This window comes from Orcinus orca, chromosome 18, assembly GCF_937001465.1.
Source record: "Orcinus orca chromosome 18, mOrcOrc1.1, whole genome shotgun sequence".
Classification (NCBI taxonomy): domain Eukaryota; kingdom Metazoa; phylum Chordata; class Mammalia; order Artiodactyla; family Delphinidae; genus Orcinus; species Orcinus orca.
The window spans coordinates 231,977-244,541 of record NC_064576.1 but is presented as its reverse complement, the minus strand read 5'-3'; the positions used below and the strand labels follow the sequence as shown (position 1 = coordinate 244,541).

Here is a 12,565-nt window from a genome sequence, read left to right as displayed (position 1 = left end):
GTCACCTCTGTCACCAGCTGCCAGTCTGTCCTTCTAGAGACCGACCACGTCAAGAACACATGAACATGCACTCTTCACACGTGAGAGGTAGGTGTTCGCACAGGCTGTCCTGGGGAGCACCTGACCTGCAGACCACAATTCCCACTGAAACGTGCCTGAGGTGTCATAATCCACAGCTGTCCCCATCAATCTGAGTGACATCAGGTCACTATGCCCCCTGGGCCTCACCCTCTGATGAGGACAGAGGTGGTGTGGCAGCCCTTCCGCCACTAAAAGCCCCGTGTATTACTTCCTCTGGTGGGTGCTGTACCTGCCAGGGTGTGTTCAGAAGAGAGAAGCACGTCAGGTAGTTCAAGAGGCAGCATGTGACGTGGGGAACCAGGTACGGTAGGTCAGAGGGTGCGGGAAGGTGGGCAGCCAGGGGTGACCCCTGCAGGGTGGCGACTAAGGAGGGACAGCCGGATGCCCCCCGCTGCCCGGGCCTGGCAGGGGGCAGAGATGTCTTTCTCATCGCGCCTGTTCACCCTGGTGCCCAGCAAGTGCACAGAGGCAAGAGAGAGAAACAAGGGCCTGGAGACTTGAAGTGAAGAAATAAGTCTTTATTCACAGAATCTATAGGAAAAGCTACAAGAAAAGCTGGCAGAGTAGGTGTGTCTAGAATAAAGGTCAATACATAAAATCAATTGTATTTGTACACACGAGCAATGACGATGGAAGCTGAAACTGAAAAGATACCAACAGCACATCCACAAAATGATGCCTTTACGCCTTCAGCTTGTGGTGTACTAGCCCAGAAGTCTTTGTCTACTCTACCAAAATAATAAAATACAGGGACAAATTGTATGTACACACACACACACACACACACACACACGTGTGTGTGCTGAAAACACGTCACAAAACCCTGATGAGAGAAATTAAAGACCCAAGTACGTGGAGAGACAAGCCACGCTGGAGGGTCTGAAGACTCAGTTTCGTTAAGATGCTATTTCTCCCCAAATTAATCTATAGATCAGTGTAATCTCAGTCATTTTGGAAATTGAGAAGATGACTGAAGATGTAAATGACAATTCAAAGGACCTAGAATGGCAAAACAAGTTTGGAAAAGAATAAAGTTGGTGAGCTCACACGACTGACTTAAGACTTGCTGTGAAGATACAGGAATTAAGACAGTTTGGTGTCGGTGTGAGGAGAGGAATACAGGTCAGTGGAACAGAACACAGAAGCCATAAAGAGACCCATGCATATAAAGTCAGTTGACTTTCAAAAGGTGCTAAGGTAATTCAACTGGACACCTGTAAGGAGAAAAACGAAGCCTGTCATATGTAAAATTCACTTGAAATGGATCGCAACATGAGAGCTAAAACCAAAAGCTTTCTAGAAGAAAAGATAGAAGAAAATCTTCACAACCCTGTGGTAGGCAAAGATTTCTTAGACATGACATCAAAAATACAAACTATAAAAGAAAAAAATGGGGGGCTTCCCTGGTGGCGCAGTGGTTGGGAGTCCGCCTGCCGATGCAGGGGACACGGGTTCGTGCCCCGGTCTGGGAAGATCCCACATGCCGCGGAGCAGCTGGGCCTGTGAGCCATGGCTGCTGAGCCTGCGCGTCCAGAGCCTGTGCTCCGCAACGGGAGAGGCCACAACAGTGAGAGGCCTGCGTACCGCAAAAAAAAAAAAAAAAAAAAAAGTTTGATGAATTGGACTTCATCAAAATTAAAAACTTCTGCTCTTCAAAAGACACTCATAAGAAAATGAAAAGACGAGCCACAAGCTAGAAGAAAATATTTGCAAAACATACATCTGATAAAGGACTTGTATCCAGAATATATTTTAAAAACTTCAAAAACTCAATAAGAAAATCCAATTAAAAGGGCAGAAGATTTGAATGATTTACCAAAGAAGAGATACAGATGGTAAACAAACACATGAAAAGGTGCCCAACATCGTTCTTCATCATGAAAAAGCAGTAAAGCTACAATAAAACACTGCACACATATTAGAAGGGCAAAAATGAATCAAAAATGAAAGTTGATGATACAAGTGCCGGAGAGAATTCAAAATGCTGCACTCAGGAAAGCAGCTTGTCAGTTTCTAATAAAGGTAAACACACTGCAGGGGAGGAAAACTCTTTTTCCTTCTACTCTTCTAGGTTCTCTGGACAAAGAGAACTGTAACAAAAGAAAGATTAACAAGAGAAAAACAAACAGAAGTTTATCAACATGTGTATCTCAGATATACGTGGGGGAAACTCGGTGATGAGTATCGCAAGGCGGTGGGTGGCTGGAACTCGTAGCATCTTAACCTAAAACAACCACCACCAATTTTCAGAGAAGTGACAAGACCAAGGAAAGGACTCTGAGTTTCAAGGAAGGCAAATGTATGTGGGAACCAATGGCCCGGAAGGCTCGTCGTGTGGGTCCCTTGGTGTAGCCTCTGGGCCGCCAAGGGTCTAGGGTCGTCTCGGATTTGGACAAATTTATGTTCTGCTTCTAGGGTAGAGAGATTTCCTTTTGTCTGCTTCTTCCCAGCTGCCTGCAGCTCAAACAAATCGTTATGCCACGGTGGCCTATTTGGGATGGCAAATTCTGCCGTCCTTTAAAACCTACAGTACGCCCCAGCAATCTCACTCTTAGGTATTTTCTAAGAGAAATGAACACATTTGCCAACACAGAGACCTAGGCAAGAATGCTTACGGCAGCTTTGCTCACGATCACTAAAAGCAGGACACAACCCCACCTCCGTCGAATGACGAGCGCGCCCGCAGTGGGCAGTGGGCGCACTGTGCAAATTACACCTCGATGACCCTGGCTTATCAACAAAAGGACCACGGTCTCACTTCACACCCCCACCCTTCAATAGAGAACCTGCAGGAAGCCCCTGCCAGTGGGGCTGGACGGACCAAGCGGGGAGATGCTGGGATGACAGGCCCACAGCCGGAGTGGGGCAGAGGGGGAGGCCTGGCTGGGCCCCCAGAGCCCCAGCAGCCCACGCCCCGCACTGGAAGTGGAGCCGGTGGCCCTGAGCCAGCACTGCCTCGACCACACCCGCACTGCACCGCCACACCCTCCCTGGGACAAACCCCACCCCTGGACTCGGCCCGGGGGGGCCCACGCGCTGCTGCACCCGGAGAACCTGGCGCGGTGCCGTCAGATCACATGGCAGACGTGAGAAGCCGGTGACACTACGCTCGTTTCCGCGACATAAATTTATACCCTAGAACTTGGTTTCTCATCCTGGTAACAACATAATTGCTAGTCATAACTTCAAATTATCCTTGGAGATCCAGACAGCCTCTTATTTTTACGGCTGTGAGAACAATGTTGGAAACATCTAAATCTGGCTGCACCCTGCCACATCCCCATTTTAAAGCCACCAGGAATTGCTAAACCATGGTTCTGCTGGTTCCGCTGGTTCTCTTTAAAAACAGCAGGCGCCTTAAACAGAATGATCGATAAACATCTTCTTTGGTCTTTATGAGCGGAAATAACCCCAAACCAGCTAGATCAGGTTCTCTGATTCAAATGGGCAGATATTTTAAAATTTCTTTTTCCTTAGGATTACCACTCAAAGAAGCTCCCGTGTAGCTCCAGGGATTAGTCAAACTCCTCTTCATTCTGGTATAATCTGAGCCAACTGCCCTGGTGGTACTGCATCTCCCTGTGGGTCGCACCTGTCGCCCAGGTGAGCTCCATCAAGTAACGTGTAAACTTCCAACCCACCACTCTGCCCCCCTCCTTTCCTCCTTGAACAAACCTTGGTGCACCCAGCAGGCGCTAGACGGAGACACCCCCGGGCCCTGCTCCGACAGCCCCAGGCCACAGGAAGTACGGGCCAGTGGACACAAAAGAAATGCTCCCACAGGCGACGGTGAGAATAACACACAGCGAGGGGCAGCCTCCAGCTGACCAGGGTCTCGGCCGACAGCGGCAGCCACGAGGGCATCGGAGAAGGGCCTGAGGTGGGCGTCAGGCTGCGAGGCACCGGGAGAGGGGCTGGGAGGGCCAGAGCCTATGTCTGGGCTGGAGGAGGAATCCCCGGAGCGTGACGCCAAGCTAAGGTTCGGGCGCCATCCTGAGGGCAAAGCGGGCAGGCCCGCAGGCCCAGCACAGAAGTGGTCCCGCAAACGCGAACATCCTCGCTTCAGAGGTAAAGGGCTGCTGAGGGGCCCCATCACGGCTCCATCTTAAATGAAGTCGAGTGTGAATTATCTGAGTTGCTGTGTCATCTAGGCCGTGTGCTTCCTGAACAAACTGGTGATTTCTACGTAAAACACAGCAGTCTCCAAGAATGCTATTTGTTGGAAATGCAGACCCTGGGCCCTGCCCCAGACCCAATACCCAGCATCTGCATTTTGACAGTGTGGGAAGCTCTGATCCATGTGCTGGAAACACTGCCAGATGCTTCTTCAAAGGACCTCAGCTCCAGAGCTGCCTTCAGACTTTTTTTTTCTTTCTTTTTTTTCTGGCGGTACGTGGGCCTCTCTGCTGTGGCCTCTCCCGTTGCGGAGCACAGGCTCCGGACGCGCAGGCTCAGCGGCCGTGGCTCACGGGCCCAGCCGCTCCGCGGCATGTGGGATCCTCCTGGACCGGGGCACGAACTTGCGTCCCCTGCATCGGCAGGCGGACTCTCAACCACTGCGCCACCAGGGAAGCCCCAGACTTTTTTTTTTTTTGAGGGCTGCTGGCCTGGGCGCAAACACCCCTGACCAGTCACGTATGGGCAGTGCGTGGAGCTGGTCAGACGCCCCAGGAGCGGGCGGGAGACTGCAGTGTCACGGGCCCGCCAGATTCAACTGCTCTGTCCAGGAGCGAAGCACCGAGCCGCCTCCTGCCAGGAGCAGCCGGGCCAGCGACGATCAGCTGGGGTCCCATGGCCACAGCTGAGCCCACGTTGGGCAGCTCGGGTCTAATTCTGGTGCCACGGGGAGCTGATAGGTTTCCCGGGACAGAGGCGCCCACCAAACGGGCGGCTCTGGGCTCCACGTTCAAGGTGGGTCTCACTCTCCAGGACGCTGGTGCCTCTGGGACCCTCAATACCTGAGACCCCCAGTACCTCTGACAGCATCCCAGTGCCTCTGAGAGCCCCTAATACTTATGAGTGCACCCCAATACCATCTCAGTCCCCCACACATGGGTGCTGGGTTCAGGGATGGGCAAGGTCTGGGGTGGTGGGATGGTTGGAGAAGACTTCGGGAGTCGTTTGGGGGGATGCCACTCTCGCCTTGAAGGATGGTTTGCCTTTTCCGCGTGTCCCCGTGTCCCCGCGTGAGCTCGTGGTGTGTCGCCCCAGAACACAGTGACAGGGCAGCTCCTGGACGGCCAGCAAGGGCAGGCGAGATGCTGGTGTGGCTCACCAGCTCAGACGGCGTGCCCGGGAGTTCTGCCAGAATGAGCCCCGCTCAGAAGAGGCGGAGAAAATGAAGAAAACCCTGGTCGGTCGGTACCTACCTATGATTGAATCCCTCCGGAAAACGTCTCTATCGAAAATGTAAAAGGACAGGTGACGGAAACTCCGCGGAATCTCGCAGTAGAAGTCCTCTCCGTAGAAGGGGCTGGACACAGACAGAAGGGGCACCGTTAGATTCTACGAGGCGGCGTCCCCTGCCCTGGGGGCAATCAGTCCTGGGGGGATCGGTCCTGGGGGGATCAGTCCTGAGGGGGGATCCGTCCTGGGGGGATCTTCCTGGGGGGATCGGTCCTGGGGCGGGGATCAGTCCTGAGGGGGGATCCGTCCTGGGGGGATCGTCCTGGGGGAGTCGGTCCTGGGGGGATCGGTCCTGGGGGGATCGGTCCTGAGGGGGGATCCGTCCTGGGGGGATCTTCCTGGGGGGATCAGTCCTGGGGCGGGGATCAGTCCTGTGGGGAATCAGACCTGAGGCGGGGGTCAGTCCTGGGGGGGATCCGTCCTGTGGGGAATCAGTCCTGTGGGGATCATTCTTGAGGGGGGGTCAGTCCTGGGGGGTGATCAGTCCTGAGGGTGGTTCAGTCCTGGGGGGTCAGTCCTGGGGGGAATCAGTCCTGAGGGGGGACTCAGTCCTGGGGTGGGGATCAGTCCTGAGGGGTGGTCAGTCCTGGGGGGGATCAGTCCTGAGGGGTGGTCAGTCCTGGGGGGTGATCAGTCCTGAGGGGCGGTCAGTCCTGGGGGGGTGATCAGTCCTGAGGGGCGGTCAGTCCTGGGGGGGTGATCAGTCCTGAGGGGCGGTCAGTCCTGGGGGGGGTGATCAGTCCTGAGGGTGGTTCAGTCCTGGGGGGTCAGTCCTGGGGGGAATCAGTCCTGAGGGGGGACTCAGTCCTGGGGTGGGGATCAGTCCTGAGGGGTGGTCAGTCCTGGGGGGGGTCAGTCCTGAGGGGTGGTCAGTCCTGGGGGGTCATCAGTCCTGAGGGGCGGTCAGTCCTGGGGGGGTGATCAGTCCTGAGGGGCGGTCAGTCCTGGGGGGGTGATCAGTCCTGAGGGTGGTTCAGTCCTGGGGGGTCAGTCCTGGGGGGAATCAGTCCTGAGGGGGGACTCAGTCCTGGGGTGGGGATCAGTCCTGAGGGGTGGTCAGTCCTGGGGGGTCATCAGTCCTGAGGTGGGGTCAGTCCTGGGGGGGGGCCGGCTTCCAAGCGCCTGCCTCAGGCATGCACCTGTGACCTCACGTGGGGGACACGAAATTGGGAGCTGGTGGTCCCGGCGGGCCGAGGGAGGCGGGGGGGGGGGGGCGGAGGGAGGCGATGGCAGGTGACAGACATGGAAGGACCTGTACGCAGGAGCTGCATCAGAGCCTCCCCTCGGGAGGGGGACGAGCCCACCTGTGGTGCTGCCGTCAGAAGCACCCAACAGGTATCGCTTGTTTTACTGACCAGCTCAGATCCAGAGCAGGAAGAGGGACCGCGCTGGCCTGAGGTCCAGGCGTGCAGAGAAGGCAGCTGCTCTCCCCCCGCCATGTCCTGGGGGCCAGAGCCCCGAAGGCACGTCCCCCAGGAGTCAGAGCTGCGGCCGAGGCCTCGCGAGAAGGCGCACGCGTACGGCAGGTGTTCCCAGGGCTGCCCCCGAGACGGCCACACACGCGAGTCCTGCCTCCAGTGTCCCTGCCCACGGCCTGGCCCCCATCCCGGCTTTATCTCGGGGGACTGTCCCCACTCTCGGCTGCAAATCAGGATCACCTGGAGAGGTTTCTAGAAAACACACTGCCCAGGCCCCACTCAGAGGACCCTCTTCATGGGTGGGTCACAGGGTAGCACCTTCAGTCCCACACCTGCCACCTCCTGACACAGAGCCGTGACACCAGCCGGTTACACATGGGGGACACAAATCTCACCCCCGGCCCCTGGAGGCACAGGAGCCCCGGGACAGGGCCCGGGACAAGTGCACCCAGAATGCACTTTCCCAGGTGAGGACGTGCAGAAACTGAGCTGCTCGTAGGAATGTAAAACGGGGCCATCGCTCTTCCAAAACGGTAAACCCGGAGTAACCATTATAGCCCAACAGCCCACCCCCAGGGGTATGTCCGGGAGCAATGAAAACACATCCACACAAAAACTGGTACGTGCAAGGTTACAGCAGAAACAACCCAAGCGTCCATCAACAGAGGACGGACACACCGAACGGAGCCCCTGACCCACTGGCGCCTTCAGCTCTGACGCTGAGGCTCAACGAGAGAAGCCAACGCAAGTGGCCACACAGGGTGCCGTTCCCTGTACGTGAAATGACCAGAACTGGCTCATCTGTGGAGACAAAGTGGATTCCTGGTGGCCAGGGGCTGGGGAGCAGGGGAAGGGAATGGCTTTCTCTTTAGGGAGATGAAAATGTTCTAACAGTGACTGTGGTGATGGCCACACAATTCTGAATATAATAAAAACCACAGAACTGCACATCTTAAATGGGTAAATTATATGCTATGTGAATTATATCTCAGCGAAGCTATTTTTCAAAAACCAAAAATTTAAAAAATACATAAAGATGTCAGCACGTGAGTAACAGAATTAACATCCTAGGGTATATCATGCTTAAGGTTTCTTTCTCTAAAGATATATGGATATAGGATAAAAATAAAGACATGTTTTTAAATAAAAGTGGGGCTACATTCTTCAACCTGATACACAGTCGGCTTCTTCCTTTAACATGAGGCCATGGACCACTTCCCAAGTAAGTAAAGGCCAAACGGCACCTGAGGTCTGAGTGACCACAACCGCAGGCCTCACACCTTCCAACACGCGGACAGCAAGTCCTCCCCCACGTCCACCACCGGGAGCGTCCCTAGCCCTGGTGTCCTCAGGACAGTCCCCGAGGTGGCCTGCTTCGTGGGAGGGCGTCCTCCATCCTGGGCTCTGGGACCACGGACCTTCCAGGAAGGTCTCCATCAATGTTTACAAACTCTGCTAAGCTGGTGACCAAAACTACTGCTTTCATTTGAAAAGTTTACATTATTGGTGAGGCTGAATGTCTGTCATGTGTGTGTGTGTACGCACTTTTTGTTTCGTTTTGTGCTGAAATGTCTGGCTCATTTTCTGTCAAATGACCATCTTTTCACATTCTTTTCAAGTTCAGGATGCTAATCCACTGAGAACTTTTAAATTTATGTTGCAAAGTAAAAGACAAGTACCTGACGCCCAACATACAAGGAATATGTTCGTCGTCCACGAACAGGGACAGGCAGGCGACCCGGCTGTCCCCACCAGAAGCCCAGGGGGTCCCTGCACAAAGGCCTCCTCAGCCCAATCGTGGCATCTCTCAGGTCGGGGCTGGCATCAGCAGGGCCCACAGGGGCGTGAGGGAGCAGGGCAGACATCCTGGGGGTGGGACAGGCGTGCCCGTGGGGCCCGCATGCGGCCAGGCCACCCCCTTCTTGGTCGATGGGAAAGCCTGCAGTGTTTCTTCAAGGGGGCAGAGTTGGAAGCATATTTCCAAAAGAAAAGGAAGCTGTGGGTGGCGGGGAGTGGGGTGAGGTCCCCCCACATGCCTGCAACACAGACTCTCCTTTCTGGGGCACTGAGAGGGGCTGCACAACCCCAGCTCCCCCAGCTGGCGCCTCTGCCTGGGCATCTCTGCACACAGCTCAGCAGCAGCAGAGGCAGGACTCATGCCCTGCACGGTTGCAGGCTTGTCCAGGGAAAGGGAAAATGCCACCCAAAGGACTGGACGGCCTTAACTACCACTATCTGACAAGGGAATTAAAACGCGGCCTCTGGCGTCTGAGGCCGGCCAGAGCCCTTTCCTCGCTAATTACAGGGAGAAGTTTAAATGCAGTTTCACAGAATTGGGAAAAGAGAAAAAGCCTCCGACAGGAAGCTGTTGGCCTCTGGCTCCGCGAGCCCAGATATGCAGCGGAGAGGTCCCGGCAGGGCGCCCCCCGCAGGACCGCAGAGTCCTTCCCCGGCCCCCCAGAGCCCGGCTGGCACTGCCCTGCCCCCGCCGCGGCCAGACGCGAGGTTCTCCCCGGTTTCGCGCTGTGTGCTGTGTCCTATGTTGCAAACACCAGCATCCGTTTCCCAGCATCTGGGGGAGGGGAGCGCGGGAGCCACGGGGACAGAGGGGAGCCTCCCCGCAAGCCCCGGATGCGCCACAGGGCAGCCCTGGCGGAGCCCAGGTGCCCAGAAGCGGGGACCCGGGGCCCACGCCGAGGCCCAGAGAGAGCTGGAAGCCAGGCAGGCAGGGCCCGTTCTCCGAAAAGGGTGCCGGCCGGCTCTGAACAGCTCTGCGTTCGGCTAATAAATGTGCAGGTGGTTAAACCATTCACTAAAACCTGGATTAAAATTCATGAGACCAAATACTGTATTCAGACGTCCACAGAAGAGTCGGGAAGGGAGGGGACTCATGCAGCCTGCACCCCGCACGGGCTGGTGCTCGCGGGACCCCGGCACCGGGAGGGCCCGCACCCCAGGCGCGAACCGCCCATGGCTCCCAGAAGCAGGAGGAACCCTGTCTGGTTTCTCCCTCACTTCCTCTAAATGGTGATTTTAAAGCAGCGCGGCCCTCGTCACCCGAGAGCCTGTCTCTGAGGCTCCGATAAGCTACTGCAGCTCACTGGGAGGCCGGGTGCTCAGCTGAAGCCTCCCCCCAAGCCGTGGGTCACGGCCTGAACACAGGGAGGGGCGGCTCCCAGGAGAGAAAGGCACTCCGTCCACGTGAAGGACGGATGGAGAAACGAGGGCCTGCCCCCAGCTTCATGCAGATGTGGACGGAGGGATGCAGCTGACCCTCCTGGGGAAGGAGCCTTGGAGGTCAGATCACAGTTTCCTCCAAATGCTGGGGAAGAGGCACCCCACCTGGACCCCACCTGGGCCAGTCTTGGCCCGCAGGACAAGGCTGGATCACAGGACACGAGGGCACCCAGGGCGCCCGCCTACAGGGCCAGCCACACGCTCTTCCAGAAGCACAGCCGGGTGTCTGTGCCGGAGCCCGGCCTCATGGGTGACCTGCAGCCCGTTGTCCTGGCCTAAGCAGCCCAAGGCGGACGGCCACGTGGCCTTGGCGGGTTCCTCACTTCTTCCAGACTCAGTTTCCCCGTCTGCTCACATGGGGTGCACCCCACACGGGACTCCCACATGCAGCCCCTCCCCTCCCTGCACCCTCCCCAGAGAAATCACGTGTCCTCACCAAAAACTCACACCCAGACTGTCCTTTTAAGGCCTGGCCACGCTTCTTAAGGTAACTGAAGCCCCCGGACTCCAGAACCTTCAGAAAGGCCCCAAGGGAAGGAGGGTGTCAGGGAGAAGCCTGGAGGCGTGAGGGGGCCGGCAGCCTGGGGAGCTTTTGGGGACCCCAGAGGAACCCATTAACCACAGCATTCTGACACCCAAACTGCCCAGCCCACAGCTCCACGGGGACTGACTGTCTACTCAGGGAGAGTGGACAGGGTGGGCCCAGGGTCTCTCCCTGCAGGGTGGTCTCTCCCTGCAGGGTCCCAGCCTTACCTGGGCCTGGGCACGGCGGTCAGCTGGGCATCTGGGAAGCCCTGTGAGAAGCCCCACATCCTGAGATTCAGGGGCTCAGTGAGGACTGGAGCCCGACGTCGGGGGGATGCTCTGAGCTGAAGGCCCACCCTGGACCAGAGAGCTCCCCAGGACCGGGGGGAAGGGTCCCCGCCTGGAGCTCCCCAGGACCGAGGGAAAGGGTCCCCACCTGGAGCTCCCCAGGACCGAGGGGAAGGGTCCCCACCTGGAGCTCCCCAGGACCGGGGGGAAGGGTCCCTGCCTGGAGCTCCCCAGGACTGGGGGGAAGGGTCCCCGCCTGGAGCTCCCCAGGACCGGGGGGGGGGAAGGGTCCCCACCTGGAGCTCCCCAGAACCGAGGGGAAGGGTCCCCGCCTGGAGCTCCCCAGGACCGGGGGGAAGGGTCCCCGCCTGGAGCTCCCCAGGACCGGGGGGGAAGGGTCCACGCCTGGACTTCCCCAGGACCGAGGGGAAGGGTCCCCGCCTGGAGCTCCCCAGGACCGGGGTGGGGGAAGGGTCCCCACCTGGAGCTCCCCAGGACTGGGGGGGTGGAAGGGTCCTGCCTGGAGCTCCCCAGAACTGGGGGGAAGGGTCCCCGCCTGGAGCTCCCCAGGACCGGGGGGGAAGGGTCCCCGCCTGGAGCTCCCCAGGACCAGGGGGGTGGAAGGGTCCCCACCTGGAGCTCCCCAGGACTGGGGGGGTGGAAGGGTCCCGCCTGGAGTGCCCCAGGACCGAGGGGAAGGGTCCCCCGGACTGGAGCTCCCCATGACCGGGGGAGTGGAAGGGTCCCCGCCTGGAGCTCCCCAGGACCGGTGGGGTGGAAGGGTCCCCACCTGGAGCTCCCCAGGACCGGAGGTAAGGGTCCCCGCCTGGAGCTCCCCAGGACCGTTGGGGCGAAGGGTGGTGTGGAACGTCTGGGCCTGAGACCTGCATTTATGTCAAAAAGACTTCCTTTTTAAGCTTTAACTTGAGAAATTAGAGAGAAAAGAAACATAAGGAGAGATGATGCTATCTGTACAGTCTCATAATCTCAAAGTTGGTGTTTTCTAGTCAACAACTTGGTTTTCATTAAGAACATCTGAGAAAATGACGTCTTTCGTCCCAAACCACAGACTCCCTCTTGTGCTGTCACACCCTAACCCCAAACAACTTCTCCCTCCCGGAGACGAAGACCGCGGAGGCCACCACACAAAGCTCTATTTTCTGAGCAATTTGCATCTCTCGGAGGAACAGAGAGACCCTCTCAAGTCACTGACCCACAGGCTCCTTCTGATTCCAAACCGGAAGCTCGCGCCCACCCGCAGGGGAACAGCCTTTCATTCGGGAAAATTCTTGGCGAGAATGACGGGATTAGAGATTCTGTAATGACACCCAAATCGATAAGCGTGGTGATGAGCTAGCTCCTTCCTCACTGTGCTCTAGAAAGCGGTTATTTTACTAACTTCTAATGTTACGTAAAATACAAAAACAAACAAACAAAAAACCTACCAACAAAAGAACAAAAATACTGCCCATAATCCCACTACCCAGAAAAAATAACCACATTGGCGTTTAAGTCCTCACGTGCCAGACCATTTTTAGAGCTATGCCAGTTTTTTAAACAAAAAGGAATCTTACTGTGAACACAACTTTCTAACTTGCCTTTATCGCTTG

At 56.8% G+C, this 12,565-nt stretch overlaps 1 protein-coding gene across 2 annotated transcripts in view; it reads right to left on the bottom strand.

Moving 5' to 3' along the window:
• The window catches only part of RASA3 (RAS p21 protein activator 3), an 89,701-nt gene that overhangs the window by 35,905 nt on the left and 41,231 nt on the right, over positions 1–12,565 (bottom strand). For both annotated transcript variants that reach the window (XM_012534419.3, XM_012534421.3), the window contains exon 3: positions 5,451–5,554. In XM_012534419.3, the coding sequence (XP_012389873.1) occupies positions 5,451–5,554 (104 nt within the window). The remainder of the gene's footprint in view (positions 1–5,450; positions 5,555–12,565) is intronic.